We start from the raw sequence: 19141 nt of genomic DNA, 5'->3' as shown, positions 1-19141 counted from the left end.
GAGCACAGCACAGTCTGAGGAGGCACTTTGGGAAAACCCATCAAATGGGTCTTTACATATGAATGGCAATGAAAGTGCTCCTAGCTTTCCTTACTTCCCACAAGGTCAAAATAAGCTTCTAAACCGGAGAGCACTATTCTCACTCACAGTTTTAGAGGCTTCAGTGTGTGACCAAATGGTCACATTGTGCTTACAAACATTGCATCACCTCCTCAGAGTGCAGGGGACCAAATCAGCCCCATCTGAACAAAGACCAGGTCTTTGTTTTACAGGAACCTCTGAAAACCATTTGCCAAATAAGAATCAAGTCACACTACATTCTGCTCAACCCAAAACTCAGAGACAATAGGAAAATTCTTTTAAAGGAACAAAACTCAAAATGATTTTTGCTTCACTTGATTAGAGCCCATGAACAATACAAGGGGACATAAACTTTCTGAAAGGATTTGTAGCTAATGTTTGGTAGGCAGAAATCTTTGGGGAACCTGATTTCAGCTTTAGTGTAGCAAAATAGCTGAAACTTTAAAGCTCTTAGTTGCATGTGGTTTGGAGAGGTCTACAGCTTTATAACAGGGTAATATAAACCTAGACTTGTACACCCCTGTCCAATACGGTATCACTACCAGGACAGAGCATTAAGGCTTAGAAAAAGCCTTATGCTGAAATTTGCACTAAAGCCTTGTAGCCACAGAAAGACAGCTTTAGTCTTTTTTTAAAAACACAGTTAGGTGGTAACTATGTTCAGGAAGAGCACAATATCAATAGCGACAGAGACAGCATGTTTATCTTTTAAGAGAATTCAACTATGCTGACGTTTATCCAGAGATGGCACCATCCTCTTGGGGCCTACATAGTAAAACAAACACTTCTCGGATAAAGAGGTTGTGGGCTGACAAAAAAGAGGAGTCTTCACTTTTTCTCTTCCTTTCCTTTCTTTTCTTTTCCTTTCTCTTTTTCTTAAAAATAAGTGTGTGTGTGTGTGTGTGTGTGTGTGTGTGTGTGTGTGTGTGTGTATTGCTTGTGGAGGTACATGCATGTGTCACACAGCATGTGTGTGTGGAGGTGGACAACTTGTTCTTGCCTTCCATCAAGAACATCCCAGGGATTGAATTCTATAGAAAGGCTAGCCCTGATGTTGTAGCAAATACTTCTGATTCAAACTGACTGCTGACAATATAGGTGTGAGCCTCTGTCATGAGCTATTTTCATTTTCATATCAAAGTAAATTGTATTGATTTTAGGAAGTTAGACTTCATGGTGCACTTTCTTTTTTTTTAAATTTTTATTAGATATATTTCTTTAATTACATTTCAAATGTTATTCCCCCTCCCAATTTCCTGTCCATAAGCCCCCATCCCATCCCCCTCCCCCATACGGGTATTCCCCCCATACATCCCCCTTACTGCCCCCCAATATTCCGCTGCACTGGGGGCCCAACCTTGGCAGGACCAAGGGCTTCCCCTTCCTCTGGTGTCCCAACAAGGCTATGCTCTGCTACATATGCAGTTGGAGCCCTGGGTCAGTCCATGTCTAGTCTTTGGGTAGTGGTTTAGTCCCTGGAAGCTCTGGTTGTTAGCATTGTTGTTCTTATGGGGTTGTAAGCTCGTTCAACTCTTTCATTCCTTCCTCTAATTCCCCCCCAAGGGAGTCCTATTCTCAGTTCAGTGGTTTGCTGCTAGCATTGACCTCTGTATTGGACATGCTCTGGGTGTGTCTCTCAGGAGAGATCTATATCCAGTCCCTTTCCGCATGCATTTTTTAGCTTCATCCATCTTATCTAGTTTTGGTGGCTGTATGTGTGTGTGTGTGTGTGTGTGTGTGTGTGTGTGTGTGTGTGTGTGTGTGTGTGTGTATGCCACATGTGGGGCAGGCTCTGAATGGCCATACCTTGAGTCGCTGCTCTAAACTTTGCTTCCATATCTCCTCCTATGAATATTTTTCCCCCTTTTAAGAAGGAGTGGGAACATCCGCATTTTGGTCATCCTTCTTCTTGAGCTTCCTGTGGTCTGTGGATTGCATGTTGGGTAATTCGAGCTTTTTGGCTAATATCTACTTATAAATGAGTGCATACCAAGTGTATTTTTCTGTGATTGAGTTACCTCACTCAGGATGATATTTTCTAGTTCATTCATTCCATTTGCCTCTGAATTTCATGATGTCATTGTTTTTGATGGCTGAGTAGTACTCCATTGTGTAGATGTACCACATTTTCTGTATCCATTCCTCTGTTGAAGGACATCTGGGTTTTTTCCAACTTCTGGCTATTATAAATAAGGCTGCTATGAACTTAGTGGATCATGTGTCTTTGTTGTATGTTGGAGCACCTTTGTGTATATGCCCAAGAGAGGTATAGCTGGGTCGTCATGTAGTGTAATGTCCAATTTTCTGAGGAACCTCCAGACTGATTTCCAGAGTGGTTGTACCTCTTCTCCACATCCTTGCCAGCATCTGCAGTCACCAGAGTTTTTGATCTTAGCCATTCTGACTGGTGTGAGGTGGAATCTCAGGGTTGTTTTGATTTGCATGTCCCTTATGACTAAAGATGTTGAACATTTCTGTAGGTGCTTCTCAGCCATTCAATATTCCTCAGCTGAGAATTCTTTGTTTAGCTCTGTACCCCATTTTTAATAGGGTTATTTGGCTCTCTGGAGTCTAACTTCATGAGTTCTTTGTATATTTTGGATATAAGCCCTCTATCAGATGTAGGATTGGTAAAGATCTTTTCCCAATCTGTTGGTTGTCGTTTTGTCCTAATGACAGTGAATTTTGCCTTACAGAAGCTTTGCAGTTTTATGACATGGTGCACTTTCCAACTAGGGATAATATCTAGTGTGACAGTTAACACAAACTCTTAATAGGAAACCTCCATCTAAGATATTCAGACACATAATTGTTTATTATTTTCTGTTTAAATCCTACTCCAGGGATCAAAATAAGATTGGCAAATAATCCAGTGATGACTTGGATTGTTGGTTTAAGCTCAAACAATGCCTGGTCAGATACTGTGGCCTGGGGATATGGCTGTAGAATTTGAGTAAGACATCCTTTGTATTAAATGATTTGTCTACAGACTTAAGGGAGTCAGAGGACAGTCATGACAAAAAAGTAGATAAGTGGTGTGAGGAAAGAAACCCAAAGGATTCAGAGGGAAATTACAATTCAGTCATCCCATCAAAATGTACAAAATTTACTGTAGAGAGGTCGAGATAAATATTTAAGTGTGTAAAGCTGCTTGCTGCTAAGCCTGATGACCTGAGTTCAATCCCCGGTAGCCACATGATAGAAGGGGAGTACCAGTTTCCACAAGTGGTAATCTGCATACTTACGGCATACCTGTGTGCATGCACACAGATAAAATGTGTATGCATACACATGTGTAAATGTGGACATATATGTATATATTTAAAAATTAAAGAACATCTATGTTTTTACCTTCAAAATAAACCCCACTCCATTCTGTATTTGTAACAAGAATATCAAGGATTACAGAATCCTCTATTCTTTCGTTTGTTTGTTTGTTTGAGGCATGGTCTCACCTTATAGTCAGGCTGGCCTTGAACTCATGATCCTCTTGCCTTAGCCTCCCAAGTGCTGAGATTATAAGCCTGTCTGTCTTCTTTTCAATAACAAGCATTATTTTCTGAGCAATTATACATCAATAAAATACTCTTGCCACTGCAATTTGTCAAGTTGTGATGACAAAATAATGGCGAGGTTAAGTGACTTCAAGTTCAGATAAGTCAGAAGAGGAGGAGAAGCCTTTTTACCCATAACTGCTGGTTCCAGAGAGGAATTTGGAGAATTCTTTGGAGAAGCTATAAATCTGAATGCCTATAGATTCTTCTCCCTGGGTTAAATATCTACACATATTACTGTTTTTTTTTTTTCTCATGGGTTTCCTAAATACGACTTGAGGAAAGTCCTATTTACTCTTTTTCATTAGATTATCAAGTTGATCTCCCCTGAAAAGAGGGTTCCTTGCTCCATCCATTTCCGATTTAGGGGCTGCTCAGGTGCTTGCTTCCTGAACATTTTCAGTTCTTTCTTAGGCTCATGCTGAATTTTTGTATTTCCTTCTTGGAGCCTTTAGAGTTTTGTGGTGTAGGCCTTGGAGGGAATATTTTTTATTTTTTTCTAGAACTTAGTATATAACTTGAGGATTCTTTTATTTCCAAATGTACAGTCACTTATAATTTCAAAAAGGAAATACCAGTCTTCCAATAAAACATACAACAGGCTGGGGAATATTTGTATATGATTCTAGGTAAATAAAAGAAAAGTGAAAAATGCACACCAGCTGTGTGAGTCAAACTGCCAGAAGAGTGAGTCTGAGTGAGTCTGTCCAAAAAAAAAAAAAAAAAAAAAAAAGACACCAGAGCTTCCTCTTGCTCTTCTCAGGTTGAAACTGACCTTCATTATAGTCAGACTTTGAAAGACCTTCTTCTGAAAGATTTCTCCATTTTGTTCATTTCTAAATAGGGTTATCTCTGTGACTCTCATTTGATCATTTCTATTCCCTTTTCACTCTGAGGTTAATAGAAGAATGAGAGCAAAGATTCATGGTTTTAATTAGTGAATTAATTTTCTCTCTGTGTGTGCATGTGCTGAGTGTGTGCGTGCGTGCGTGTGTGCATGCGTGTGTGTGTGTGTGTGTGTGTGTGTGTGTGTGTGTGTGTGTGTGTGTGTGTAAATAGAGCTTGGTGGCAAGTGCTTCTACAGAATGAGCCATCTCACTGGCCCCCTAACAGGGTTTTGTTTTAGTTCCTCAAAATCATGCCTTTGTTGTGTAATGATCCAGTTAGGAGGGCTGGGAAACACTTCTTGTGGTCAGATACGGGTAAGGATTTGTTTAGTTGTGAGACCTGCATGTGGGGTGACAGGCTACTTCAGTTTTACATTTCGCTGTGTCCTCACATTTAATGTACTTCCCATACTTCAACATAGGGGGGCCGTATGCTGAGATGGCTTTAGCCTCTCACCTCCCCAGCACCACTTCTCTTGCCTTTTGAAATCATTTCCCCAGGACCCCTTTGGCTTTAGCTATGCCCACATTCTATAGGGCATTACCAGTTCCTATTGTTTCCCTACAGATATGAACTCAGTGTAGCTTTCTCTAAAACCTCAAAGGTTCCCAGTCATATGTCTCAGTCTGGAATGTTAGGTTAGTTCCTCTCCTTTCCTCATGAGCTTGTCCTTTTCTTGTCCATTTGGTGAACCGCCAGCTTTAAGTCCAAAAGTCTCAGTCTCTGAGAAATGCAAATGGCGCTGCTTATATTCTTTGTTCAGCACCTGAAAGTACATGATGTTTCACTGAAGCCATTAAGGCTGACTCACATAAACTGAGCTCATTTAATAAAAGGATTGCTTCTCCAATGATGGAGCCTGTCCTGCCATGCAAGAGTCAGAGCACTGAGACCAGAGGATTCTGAGTTAAAGGCCATCCTCAGCTATGTGGTAAATTGCAGGCAAACCTGGACTCATGAAACCATGCCTTAAAACAAGGGTCTGGAGAGGTGGCTCAGCAGCTATGAGCACCTGCTGCCCTTGCAGAAGACTTGGGTTCAGTTCCCATCATGGAGACTCACAAACATCTCTAAGTCCAGTTCTAGAAGATCTCATACCTTCCTATGGCTACGCACGGCACACAGACACATGTATGCAAGCACTCCTGCACATAAAAGTAGCTTAAAGGGGCTGGGGATTTAGCTCAGTGGTAGAGCGCTTGCCTAGGAAGCGCAAGGCCCTGGGTTCGGTCCCCAGCTCCGAAAAAAAGAACCCCCCCAAAAAAAAAGTAGCTTAAAGTGGGTGGTGACTCACACCTATCAGCACTAAGGAGACCAGGACTGTGTGGATGAAACAAAGTGTTTCCTGACCCTTTGCTCTGTGGCTGAATTAAATTGACCGGGGGAAAAAAAATAAAAGGATTGCTTCAACCTTGTGGGGGTGGGAGGAGTTGGTGGTACAAGTTGCCTTGAAGCTCAGAAATCCATTTCTGCCTTTTATTTCCCCCCTCCCTTTCAACATTTCCCTCTATTATTCAATTTTTTGTATTCTACATCTCTCTTCTTTCTTTCATCTGCTCCTTTCCATATTCTTAGCCTTTTATTTCAAGGGCAGAATGCAGGGAAAATGTTTTCAAAATCAAACAAATCCTGTAGTGTCCCCCCACTTTGAGACACAATTTCTCTAAGGTTATTGGCACTAGGCAATGGCAGGGAACCTTCTGGAGTAAAACACTCATGGACTTCCTAAAAAAAGGTGTGTTTATGTCCTGAGAGATGGGCATAGACATTGAAGGATGTGGACAGGCACAGGGCACATGACGGGGTTTGGAGAGACAACTCAGTTCATGAAGGGTAGCTCCCCACTTAGCATGATTAGAGTACACCATGTAACTCTCAGGTATATTGGAGGGTGGTCTGTAGTTCACTCAGGCCTTAGAGGTATCTCAGAAAGCCAGAGCCGACTAGGCCAGTAGTCGGTTGGCTACTTAGATGTTCCTTGTACTTGGTGGTGTGCAGAGATTCAAAGCATCAGTAAAATTCAACTCGCACCCAAGAACCAAAACACACCAAGCCAGTTCTCTAGCTACAACAAAGCCAAGTATTTCCCAAGGTGCTTGCCTGTTGCTAGGAAACTACGTACTGCTACTGTGGGCCTTTTTCTTCTCCAACCCCCAAGGGTATGTGGACTGCAGCCAGTTAGCTCTGCCAGGAACCTTCACATTTACCCTCCAGATTTCCAGTTTTGATCTCGGAGGGAAATGAGGATCACCTCTTGTCGGCTGCCCACCCCTCTGATAGTTATCGGCACGAAACTGAGAACGGAGAACCCAGAGGCCGTTGGACTAGCTTCTTTATTATCAGTGTACAAAAAAAAAAAGAAACAAAAACAAACTTATTATCAGTGTACAATTGCCATCCATGACAGCTGCCACCCACTGGAGCCTTTGAATGGCTCTCAGGAAGCAACTGACTTCAGCTCTACTGCAGGGACATGTCCTTCCCTTCTGTAGCCATGAACATCTAAAAGTGCCCTGCTGCCTCTTGCCACCTCTATAGTGGGATTTAGGACAGAGTGCCACATACGTCAGGCACAGAGACTCTTGCCTTTGTAGGTTTTACTTTCCTCTCTGATTAAGAGGAACATTCCTTCTAGAAGAAAGCAACACGAGAGAAGGAAAGGAGGATGTATGACTTACTTTTCTTATGCTGTGATAAAGTACCTGAGAAAAAGAATTAAGGAAGAAGGGGTTCGTTAGTTAGTTAGTTAGTTAGTTAGTTAGTTAGTTAGTTAGATTTTTTTGAGACCTGGTCTCATTATGCATTCTTGACTGGCCTGGAACTCTCTGTAGACCAGGCTGACCTTTAACTCACAGAGATCCACTTGCCTCTGCTACTTGGGATTAAAGGCCGTTGTCACTACACCCAGCCTAGGAAGGGGTTAACTCACATTTAATTTGCTGAGGGCAGGATAGTGACAGGACTGATGACACCGTCACAGGTGAACAAGTTTGCCTAATGATCTAGCAATATGCTTTAAAAAAAAGAATATACCTATTATCAAATAACATAAACTGGACTATTTTAGTAAAGGATATCTTCTTGGAGGGAGGGGGCAGTTTAAGCTTAGGAAGACATCTTGCTTCTCCTGGTCTAATCTCTAATGTTGTATTGCTTTTAACGTTTGTCTAGGTTCTCTAGCCCAGTTATTTAGTCATTATTCAGTAAATTGGTAGGGTGAAGGAAGAAGAGGAGTGTGGCAAATCTCTTTGCTTTCAACGTTATGTGCTGCAGATATTTCAGTGTCTCATACAGGACCTAGGAATCTCTAGTCATTGTCTTAGGATAAGATTCTGCCAACTAGTCTCATGCTCTGGAAGCCTCATGTCAGAGTTGGCCAAATATTGCTACACGCCTGGGAAGATGATGTGATCCCAAGTGTGACCCCTCTTCCACCTCACCTGTGTCGAAATAGAACTTGAACTCTTGAGAAAATTTAGTGTAAGTGGCTCCAAAAAATACCAGGTACTCACGGAGCCCAGCTACACTAGAATATCCACGGGTCTCCTATTCTGTGCGCTGACCAGGAGCCCCTGAATTGGTTTCCTAATTCTTACTGCCCTTGCAATTCCCTCCAATCACTCTAGAGCGAGGCTATGGTGAGGTTTTATTCTGCACACTTTACTGCTCTGCCCCCATTCTTTACAGGTTAGTATCCCCATGAGAGAGAATATGGGGTTTTTGCTTTTCTGAGTGTGGGACATCATGCTTAGTATTATACTTTTAATATCTCAATAGATTGGTTTTAAAAATGCATATAGCTGCTCTTTTCCAAAAGGTAGACAACAAAGAGTAAAATTGAATTCTCAGGCCCTCTGGTGTACTAACAAATTGTTCCTCATGCTTAACACTGGTTTTCTCACCCTCACCCCCATGCCTTTGTTAAGTCTTGTTTTCTGATCTTTGGTGTGTATGTATGGGTAATGAAAGGAATGGTAATTTATATGGAACAGGACTTCACAGCCCAGGACCCAAGAAAGCGAATTGATTTGTCTAACCTTGCTTTTAGTCTGTGACATGAGCCCCTGACCCCTAGACTTCTCAATGACATATTCTTACAGAAAAGTTTTTTTTTCCCCTAGGGATCAGATACTTAACCTTATTAAACATTCTTAAACCCCAGACATTTTGAAAGACTAGTTGTAAAGCTTAAACCACAGATAACTGAGGAGATAAGAACTGATGGGCTGAATGACACACACAGAAAATGGATTAATGTCTTCAAAAGGCCACGCAGCCGAAACAACAGGATCGAGTAGCTATCTAGATGTAGAGTTAAAGGGGCAAGGAGGAGGATCCCCAGTGTTTTCAGCCTGAGTGACTTGATGTGGGGCTATTTTCTGTCCTTTACCGACATCATAACATTTAAGAGCTATTTTCCTAAACTGGAACAAATTTGGTGTATCTTCATTTTAAATAGTAATGGCTATGGGAGGAATTGCAAACTCACTGCGTGAGCTGTTTTCTCTTCACCACACAGCATTCCGGAGTCTTTCCATCCTCTCCTCCATCTGGACTCTCCGATGAGCAGGAGCCCCAATCGCCCTCTCCTTCACCCAGCTACATGTGGTCCTCCAGTGCGCCACCCCGTTATTCTCCACCCTACTACCCGCCTTTTGAAAAGCCACCACCTTACAGTCCTTAAAGAGGAATACTCGTCGGCTATTGATATTGTGGCTTTTGTATTTCTGCTCTAGTGGAAGTGTGTAGGGTACATCTAAAGTGTGACTCTTCTACATCAAGTTTTACAATAGCTTGCCAAGCTAGGGAAAGATAGGGATGAAGCTTATTCATTATCAGGGAAGGGCAGGGTTGGCTAGGCCAAACCCAGTATTTTCAAGAAAGGAAGCTCACTAAGCAGGGCTGGGGAGCCAGTCGGCAAGAGTGTGGCTTCTTCAGATCTGCATTTCCTGATGCTCCACCTCTACACAAGTGTGGCTGCCATCTGCTTCACTTTATGTAAAGGACTGTTGTCCTCAGGCCCTTGGTAGATGGCCGTGACAGCACCTCGGTTGAATCACCTGGTCTATAGGCTCTATCTTTCCCTACCATTAATGTCACGCTTAGGAAACCTTCCTAGCTGATTGGGGCTACACAGTAGTTCCAATACAGAAAGTTCTGGCTTTTTGTTTGCTCGTGTCTGGATATTGAAAAAAGCTGCCCATATCTTTACTCTGTTCTCCGAGTCTTATAAAAATGGCTGTTGTGATCATTCAGCTCAGCTTTTGTGACTGGGACCTCCTAAGGGGAAAAGTGCAATGGCCTGCTATCCTGAGTGGTGAGATCAGGACTGGCTGGTGGAGAAGCACCAAAATACACGAGCAACATGTGTGTTGTTTTCAGTAGATCTCAGTATACATCTGACAACTTAGGAGACAGTGTTCCTACTATATGTTGCATTATTACAAAACACATTTGCTACTGGAGATATAAATCTTACAGTTGAAATTCAGAGTTTAAAAATGCTAGATTAGGTTGGGTCGTGGTATGAATTGTTACTTATCTTTGTGACTATTTAATCTTCAGCTATTGTGCTTTGACCCCAGCAAATCGCACGATCCTGCACCCCACCACTTAAAACTCATCTGTATTTTAATGCCACTGCTCTTATTGGTCCTTCTTTTTTTCCCGTTGAGATCAATTGTGACAGCATTCAATTCAAGATTATGAAAACCTTATAATGCCATTTCAAGTCTTTAAGACCTCAGATACAGCCAACTTGACAAATTCTTAAGTGTTACACATTTAAAATCCATCTGGCGTATTGTGGTAGTTCTATAGTTGTTTTAATTATACAGAGCTTTAAACCATCAAGCTGTTGAGTTAAAAACAGTCTGGCACCCATGCCTTCACTCCAGCATGAACACAGTCACTGGGATTTTATTTTAACCTGAGAAATGGTTTAAAAGAAGATTGATAATCCTACACTTGCATTATGTAAAAGTACAGGAGTTACAGAGACGCCTAGACAGTTCTGCAAACACAAGAACATACACTGGAAACATTTCCAGCCCATTTCGCTGCCTCCCATCTTTGATGGTTGGAGGTAGCAGACAAATGCTGGTGCTCCCATTTACCTGGTCATCGAGAATCACCAAGGCACAACAAGTGCACTCACCATTCACAGTAAATGTTTGCAAAAACATTCAGTTAAACTTTCAGTGTCACATTCTCTTATCCAGACTTCAAATCCAAAAGACTAAAATCCTTTGATGTTACACAAAGTTACTGTTAGTTTTACACTTCTGAACATATTAAAATTCTATTGGCTTTCAAAAAGGACTAATAATCAGTTGACTTATACACATATCTAAGGGTTATTTTTCTTGTCATTTACACTTTACCCCTTGCTTTAGTGGATGTGTATATTTTAAAGGCACCATTACAAAGTATATCTTTAATGATCACATTTCTTAAAGTGTTAAGATTCTATGACTCATTTCTATGTATTTTTTTTACTTTACAAAATAACTTGAAACTATAGATTTTGTAACTCTTAATTTGAGCAGCTTTTCTTATTACATTGAATTATATCAAGTGCATGCTACCTTAGGAAAAATTAATATTTGCTGCTTCACTCTTCTGCAAAACATTTGCTGTAATCAAGGAATTTGTATTTCCAATGTATCTTGACTGCATTTTATAACATTTACTGCTTTCTTCCTAATTCTGCTTTAAAGTACTGAACTGGGCATGAAGTATTAAAATATTAATTCAAAACCTGTATAAACTAGATGTTGCTTAAAATCTGTATCACTGCCATGTTGGAAACCCACACAGCTTTTGTGATGTTTCAAATTAATAAAATTATCCTCCCTATCCACTTACAGGTGTTCTTGTGGTGTGTAACAGGAATTCTAAACCAACTGGCATTGCCAACTTACTTTTAACTGCAATGGTTTGAGAAACAATGCGACGTGCTTAACCAAACACAAAACCTAATGACAATTTCTGCCATGCTGTCACCAGAAATACAGCTTCTCTCTTGCTACGGGGGGAAAAAACATAAAACAACAGATTGAAAGCCTATATAATTCATTCACCACAATCTTGTAAAAAAATCACTCAAAAATTAGAATGAATACGTTTTATTTTGTCATAAACTCTATGAACTAGTATCAGGTAATGATTAATGAAAAGCAGAACTTATGCCATGATAAGGAAGATTGTACAAATGTGAAAATTACAGTAATTGGGGAAATGAACAAGGTTTCATATGACTAACAGAGGTAAAGAAGCAAGTGCTATTGAATTTACATTTAATTCCTCAAAATACACACACTATAACATTTTAAATGCCTACAGCAGGGTTCGTTTGTTTTTCTCCTTTTAGTTCAATCGAACAAGTTCTTCAGTGACTCTGTGTGGAGGATAGTGACCACCAAAATGATAACAAAATGTTTCTGTTTAATCTTTCAAGAATGCTATAACCTTTTAAAAATGTTGGCTTGTTCTTTGAACAAATTTACTATTTCAAATAGATTCCACCAAAAATAACTACAGATAATTTAGCAGTTGAGTAAAATTGAAGCCAACATGAAAGAAATAGAAAAATCAGTAGTCAGAAAGCTAAAAAAAAATAGTCACAGTAGATTGTAAACAGCATTTTGCTACAAATTTCAATCTAATAATGGCTAGGAGTAAAAAGTTATTGTCCAGAGGAGTATTCCACAAAAAACTCTGAACTTTGGATATATAAAGTTATTAAAAAAAAAAACAAAAAACCAAACACATGTAAGAGTCTCCTAGCAAAATTACAATTTAACTTTCTAGTTCTTCTCCTCCCTGCAAACTCCAGAAGCTGCTTTTCAGTAGGCACAAAGTTTCAAAGTTTTGGTTAGAGACTGACAGAGCACAGCAGCTGAGGTGAATCGTTTTACCAGTATTATTCGGACCAAATCGTCTTCCATTAGAGACTTCCCAGTTTGTTCTAACAGGCTTGTAGTAACTATCAAGTTTTACTATGACAAACTGATTTGACATCATTATGGCTGACACTGGTAGAATTATGTCTAACTGCTGAGACTGCATTCATGAAACTCCCATTTCAACTGAGAACCTTTGTGAGCAGACCCTATACTCAAAAGGCAGTGCCATCAATAGCTACAGAGAAAGGAAATGAATATTGTGATCAGACGTCAGAGTCTTGAGTTATAAAGTGATTTTATGTTTTCTAAGAGTAAGCTTATGATGGCAGGCCTAAGCTTACCAAACAGAAAATGTAAATGTATAGCACTCTACATGTCGGTAAGCAGGGACTGCCCTTTTCCTTTGTATTACTGCAAATACTGATTCTTGATACCCTCAGCTACCAACTTAAGATACACTTAAAACTTCACTTTCACACCTAGTTTACCCAGAGGAATGACCTATATATGAAAAAGTATGATTAAAGCTTTAAGTTCAATGTCGAGAAATAGACAAAAATATATAAAGAATGAAAATACCTATGCTGAACTAAGAAATATATAAGCAAGATCACAGATGACTAACGACTATCCAACAACAACCATTTTCAGTATCTATGATTTTTGTTCATTACAAAACATTGTTAATTTTTACAGAATTGAATTAAATCTGTTATAAATGCTAAACTATATATCTGTTCCAACCTGCTTTCTTTTATTACTAGTTCTTGGGTAAATTTTAAATTCTTCTAAGTGTTTAAATATGTGCCATCTTAAAAGGAGGAGAGCTGGTATTATTGTCAAAATAAACAGGAAGCAATGTGCCTGCAGTATTCCAGTTATGGTTTCTGCTATAGACTATGACAGCAGTTTGCACATGGGCTGGAACTTGTTTTAAGGGGTTAAAAAACTCAAAAGACCTTGTTGAAATGACAATTCTAGATTGCTATTTAAACTACTTAAAATGAAAACTTCTCCCTGGAGATTCTAAAATGGGCATTAAAAAAGCTGTGCCAGCGGCCTTCCACCCCCAAACCACAAGTCTCATCTATGGAATCTCAACCTTTACTAGCATTACACATAAAAATGCATTTGGTAGCTTTCAGATAGGAACATTTTTAATCATAAGGAACAAAAGGAGCTCTCCATTCAACTTGACTGCTGCTAGCATAGAAAGGCAGGAGAGGAAAGATAAGCACAAAATAACCTCCTGTCCGCACTACATGCATGTCTGCTAGCTCCCCCTACCCCTGGGAGCAAATGTTAAAGTTATACAGTGGCCTTGCCATCAAAATCAGAGCACAGCAATATAAGCAATGGTTAATCCTAGTTAGCTAAAATCAACTCAGTCTTCATAGGAGAGACTTGTTTGCATGACTAATTCACAGTGGGAAGAGAGGCAGAAGGCTGATCTCCATTTGGACTGACAGAATAAATCACCAAGTGAGGACTTTGATATTTACTAGCACAACTTTTGGACGTTCATCACTTCTTATGCCATATAAAACACAACACACTTAGTCTTAACATTTAGAAAATTGAAAAATCAGCAGTAGAGTGTTAACCTGGAAGGGGAACATTATAAGTTGTACTAAGGTACATTAGTTAACTCCAGTAATTTTCAAAGAACATTTAGATTTCCTCAAAATCCATTCAGAAAACCATGTCTCTGCACCTTTAAAAATTTACCTTTTAAAATGAGCTGAAAGCTAAACTATACAGATACTTCAGGGATGTTCAAGCTCTACTCAAACTTTTAGGGAAAACTTTCTAAAAATAACAGTGTACCTAGTCTACTTTCAGAGGACATGGTAGGTCAAATTAACATGTTTTCACCTTGACTGGTTTTACAGGTCTTCTGAAATCCTTGCCCCTTAATTCAACCCAAACTTCCTGATATTCCAAGAGTTCAGTAAGATTCTGGTATTATAAATTCAAACTCAGTACTGCCATCGGTTACATTCTGTTTAAAAATGGAATCATTTTCTTGCTGAATAAAAATATCTTCCCAGAATGTTGACTTGTTCTGAGGAGGAGCAGATGTGGTCCCTACTGGAGGCTCTTTTCCAGCATCAACCTTATACCCAACAGCATCATCCTTCATGACAGGCATAGCACTTGGCTTATTAGAAAGGTATGCATACTGTCTGATCTGTAAAGACTTGCATGGATGTAAGCGATAAAGCTTTGAGTCCCCAGAAGGATCTTGACTATGAACTGACTTTATGTGTGAAGACATAAACTGATAGTTGATGAAAGATTTGCCACATGCTAAACACTGATACCTTCGCTCCCCAGTGTGATGAATTTCATGCTTTGTGCGATACTCTGCAAGAGGAAATACCTTATCACAGTAACGGCATTGATACTTCTTCTCCCAAGAATGAATGTTAAAATGTCTTCGCAAGCTTGTAAGACAGACATATGACCTTTTGCATACAATGCAAATATAATAGACCCTTCCATCTACTATTAACTCATAGTGATCATCATGTTTTACTTTCATACGCTTGTTTGATGGTTCACTGCCAGATGTTTTTGGTAGCTCATTCTCAAGTTTGGCCTCCCCTCCATCAGGGTCATCTTTGACAGGGATCACTATATCATAAGTATCTTCACCGATATTTGCATAAACCTTGCAACCAGTTGATAAGCCTTCAATTTCAGTAGCTGTATCTAATGTAATGATCTTCTGACCCTCCATTACATGTTTTGACCTCAAACCTGGATCATTAGTGTTTCTAGTAATTACATCGGAAATTTTTAAAGAATTAGAAGGTGGCTCTTGCGGAAGTATAGGAGCCTGCATCTTCTGTGTCAACGATCCATCGAACGTGGTACTTTTGGAGGCATCGGCCTGCGGAACCAAAGACGTATTACTGACAGCTGAGTCTGGACTGGAGCTAATGATGTCATCGTCATCATCTAGAATTTCTTCCTCTTCCTCAGCTTTGTTTCCTGTAACAGCACTGTTAGGCGCCTGCTGATTCTGTACAAGTACATTGACTGAAGAGGACATATGATTTGGGAGTGACGAACTGACACTTGGGGGTGCAGTAAGTGGAGCCTGATTTAACAAAATAATGTTAGGAGTCAGATGTGTTGAAGCTGAAGACACCAGCAATTCTTCACTTCCTTGTGCCTGGCTTAGAGTTGACTGATTCACAGGAGTGGGAAGCTGAGGAGGTGTGATGTTTGTTACAGGGGGAGAGTTACTGCTAGTGCAAGGTGTCACTTCCGAAATAGCAACAGAGGCTGGGTTAGGCTGGACCTGTGTCGCTGTGTTGTTACTTGGCAAATCCTCCTTGGCAGGCAAAATTTCAGAGCAGAAAATGACATCATCATCATCGTCGTCATCTGAATCAGTAACAATGATCTTTTTCATTTCGTAATCTTCAGCAGAGAGGGAAAAAGACTCAGTTATAATGGGCATCACTGGAGCCCCATTATCTTGGGCTTCGTCTTTTGATTTTTCTATTTCAGGGCTTTTGTCATTAGAACTAGAAGGTAAGGTCTCAGCAGTACCATCCTGTACTGTACCTGATATGCTTTTAACCTGTGACAGCGGGACACCGAGCTCTGCTATAAATTTCACGCCTAGTAACTGCCCTGATTTAATTAACTCGTCAAGTAAATCTGCTCTAACCCGGACAATTTTGGAACTGTAGATATAGTTGAGAATTTCTGCAAAAATCTCAGCCCTTATAAAGCTCAGTTCAACAACTTGCCCAGCCACTGAGAAGAGCTGATGGAAGTAAGTGCTCGAGGCTGAGAGGATGTTCCTATGGGCCCGGAACTTTCGGTCTTCCACAATGACAGTAACATCACAAAAGAGTCCATGGCCACGCTGTTCATTCAGGGAGTTCAGCAGACTAGCAGAGTATTGAATGTCTGTAGCAGAAATCAGTTTTCTACTCTCCATGCCTATAAGGGAGAGAGAGAAGAGGGAAAGAGGGGAGGATTAGGGAGGAAAAAAAAAACCCCAAAGTACCTGACTATTCAGGATGTAAGGCACAGATGTGGTAAACAGTTTAAATTTTAATCAAAATTTGGTCTAAATCTTGACTTTTAAATATGCTGCTTACGTAGACTAGCTTTTGACTGTATGTCAAATCTTAGGTCTTACTCTGAGAAAAGTGAAGACAGTTTTAAATTGTCATACAGATCTGAAAAATAATCTCCTTGGTCACCTTCCTTTGAAATTCAGGAAAATGCATTTCCATTAGTTACCCTTTTAAAATTAGAATTCATTTCCTAGTCCCAATTTTACTTTATTTTTCCTCAAGAGATAGGAATTTTCAATTCTAAGAAAAATCTTCATCAAGCATACAAATTGCTTCTGTAAATGAACGGTTTAAATGCCAGAACAGTTTAGTGTTTTTAATATTATGTCTGAAATTTATACTCTCTTCAATTCAGCTATAATTTATCAGTTAGATCCTCTTCAAAAGTTCACCCTCACAGCCAAGGACAATTAGACACTGACAATTACCACCTCACAATTTCCCGTTATATTTTACCTACCCTTGCCCTTCTATCCTGCCCCGCACACTTTCCAGAGGTGCAGTGTTAAACAGAGCATCAAGTGAAGTCAGCACATACTCTCTCTTGAAGAAACAAGAAACTAGAAGGGGAAAACCGGTCCACCTCAGTGCTTATTTACATAAAAACTGCAAACACATTTTGTTGGTAAAGAATGACGTTCACTAGTAAAAGAACCTATTTCTCTTCAAATGAGTTAGTGATCACAAGAGCAGTTCCTTACTGGAACAGAGGCGGTATTACTGCAGAGAAGATAGCAAGTGTTTCTGCTGTGTGCCACTCCAAACACTTTCTCTTTGCACTTCACAGCTCTCCAGTTAACAGTGCATATTAAAATATTTATGAGACAAACACGTTATATACAAATATCATGCATTAACTATTCCTTGCTAAGTTGCGTATGGTAAGGAATTATTTTATCGATAAGTTACTAAAGAATGTCACTGTCACCTGGTATTTGTGATACATACACGTATACACTCACACATCAACACACAAGGGAGGCAACAGTATCTCTGTATTTAAAACATCCTAACTTAAGAACAAACTATGGACGAAAGTCTAAATTAAAAACATTCCATTTTAACAGCACCAAGGAATTAATAGGCAATCATAAAGGCATTCATCACAAAGTGTGACCTTTAGATAATCTGCCAGCGACCCAAAACGTGAAGGTTTCAATAGAAACCATTTTGAAACGGAGGGGTTTCTGTATACGGCCATGATTTTATCATTGGAAAATATGCTTTTTCCAATGTGGGAATGATTCAAACGTAGGTGTCTAGGTGATATTGAGACCTGGTTTCATTTTGTTTAGGTATCCAGCTGGTCAGGGTTAGCCTAGGATCAACCCAAGTGGGTTTCAAGCCTTTCCTCCCCAGAGATTTGCAACCTGACTATGGAAAAGACATCTCACAGCATTGTGCGACAAATCTTTGGCTGTCCATTGGTTTAGAGGGCTGGTGACAGTAGGGAAGAGATAAAAGCCACAGGCCAAAGGGTGAGACAAACCAACAACACAGGGCTCCCTGCAGCTGCTTAACATCTCTCTTCCACCAGCTCCCTCTTCTTCCTTTGAACTTAGATGCAACTGAGTTTTTAAACGCCAATTCATGTGAAAAAGCTAGCCTCTTGCAAATAGAGATAGAGGTGCAAACAGCAAAGCGAAGACAGGGGGATTTAGGGGTGTTAGAGAAAGTAGGCCTAGCTCTTAAGGGTACTCTGTTGGGGGTAGCGGGCCATGTGAAGCGGTAAGCATTGTTGTGTCCAAAGAAGGGTCTAGAGAGGCGGATGGGCCCCATAGTAAAGCTCAATCAAACTAGTAGAGAGGTGGGAAAAGACCCTCCTCCCTCCCCGCCCCCCAAAGCGGCAGAACGGAGAGCGAGAAAAGCCAAGTGGGTACTTGGCGGTGTCCCCCACGCCCTAAGGTCTATCCGAGGGTACCGGGTGCCTCTGGCACTGGACAGTGAAGGGGACCACGCCGCGCCTTACCGGTTTTTCTCGTAGCGCTCCCGAACCCACACAAAGAAAGAGCCTAGGAGCCGGGCCTCGGGCTCCGCTGCTTCCTGGTTCAAGTGAGGCGACCGCAAACGTAGGCGCGGCCAGGGCATTGAAGGCGCAGGCGGGCTCCGTCTCCTGGGTCCGGTGCCCAGCCCACTCCTCACCTGCTCCGCGGGCGGCCGCTCACTCCTCCTCCGGCCAAGGAAGGGTCAGAGTCCTCCCCGAAGCTGCCGGACTCCGCAGCGCTTCGGCTACCTCTTTAAATGTCGCTCCAGTTTCCGCCGACGTCAAAGCGGCTTCCACTGACGCCGCTCCGGACGCCGGGCTCTGCCAAAAGAGGACGCAGCGTAGGAGGCGTGGCGTCCTCGCCTTCCTCTTCCGAGAGCATCGGGGTTGTCGGGGTTGTCGGGGTTGTCCGGAAGAGCCCGAAGCCTGCCTTCGGCTCTTTCCGTGACTGCAAAGCTCTTTTTAAGTGTTCTGGGATTTTCAGAGAACATAGCTGGGTGGGAAAGGGAAAAAGATCTGATGACACTGTTTGGACTGGAAGGGAAACTAGTCTTGTTTGTTCAAACTCTGTGTAAGCCCCCTGGGCTTAAAAGTGTTCAGAGGTTGCATAAATTTCATTTCTTT

The 19141-nt window shown here is 40.9% G+C and overlaps 2 protein-coding genes across 5 annotated transcripts in view; one reads left to right on the top strand and one right to left on the bottom strand.

The window, feature by feature from the left end:
* The window catches only part of Tmem255a (transmembrane protein 255A), a 64276-nt gene extending 52891 nt beyond the window's left edge, over positions 1-11385 (top strand). For 2 of the 3 annotated variants that reach the window (XM_006257479.5, XM_039099704.2), the window contains one exon: positions 9043-11385. In XM_006257479.5, coding sequence (XP_006257541.1) covers positions 9043-9207 — 165 coding nt within the window. In that variant the 3' untranslated portion in view covers positions 9208-11385. The remainder of the gene's footprint in view (positions 1-9042) is intronic. The other variant, NM_182822.3, reaches the window with a different exon arrangement.
* Positions 11386-11634: 249 nt separating this feature from the next.
* On the bottom strand, positions 11635-18868 carry Zbtb33 (zinc finger and BTB domain containing 33). Of its 2 annotated transcripts, none has more exons than XM_006257485.4 (2): positions 18676-18868; positions 11635-16393 (listed from the first exon to the last, which is right to left on the bottom strand). In XM_006257485.4, exon 2 carries the CDS (start codon positions 16389-16391, stop codon positions 14379-14381), a length of 2013 nt encoding a protein of 670 aa, XP_006257547.1. In that variant the 5' UTR covers positions 16392-16393; positions 18676-18868; the 3' UTR covers positions 11635-14378. The 2 variants fall into 2 exon arrangements, with proteins under 2 accessions (XP_006257547.1, NP_001102784.1); NM_001109314.1 differs by having other exon boundaries at positions 14074-16393; positions 18503-18743.
* Between the last annotated feature and the right edge of the window lie 273 nt (positions 18869-19141).

The sequence above is a fragment of the Rattus norvegicus genome, chromosome X (assembly GCF_036323735.1).
Source record: "Rattus norvegicus strain BN/NHsdMcwi chromosome X, GRCr8, whole genome shotgun sequence".
NCBI lineage: Eukaryota > Metazoa > Chordata > Mammalia > Rodentia > Muridae > Rattus > Rattus norvegicus.
The sequence above is the reverse complement of the archived record's forward strand: the minus strand, read 5'-3'. Positions and strand labels throughout refer to the sequence as shown.

Bases quoted from the DNA above. Each gene is read 5' to 3' on its own strand.
- Zbtb33 (XM_006257485.4), bottom strand. From the start codon at position 16,391: ATGGAGAGTAGAAAACTGATTTCTGCTACAGACATTCAATACTCTGCT.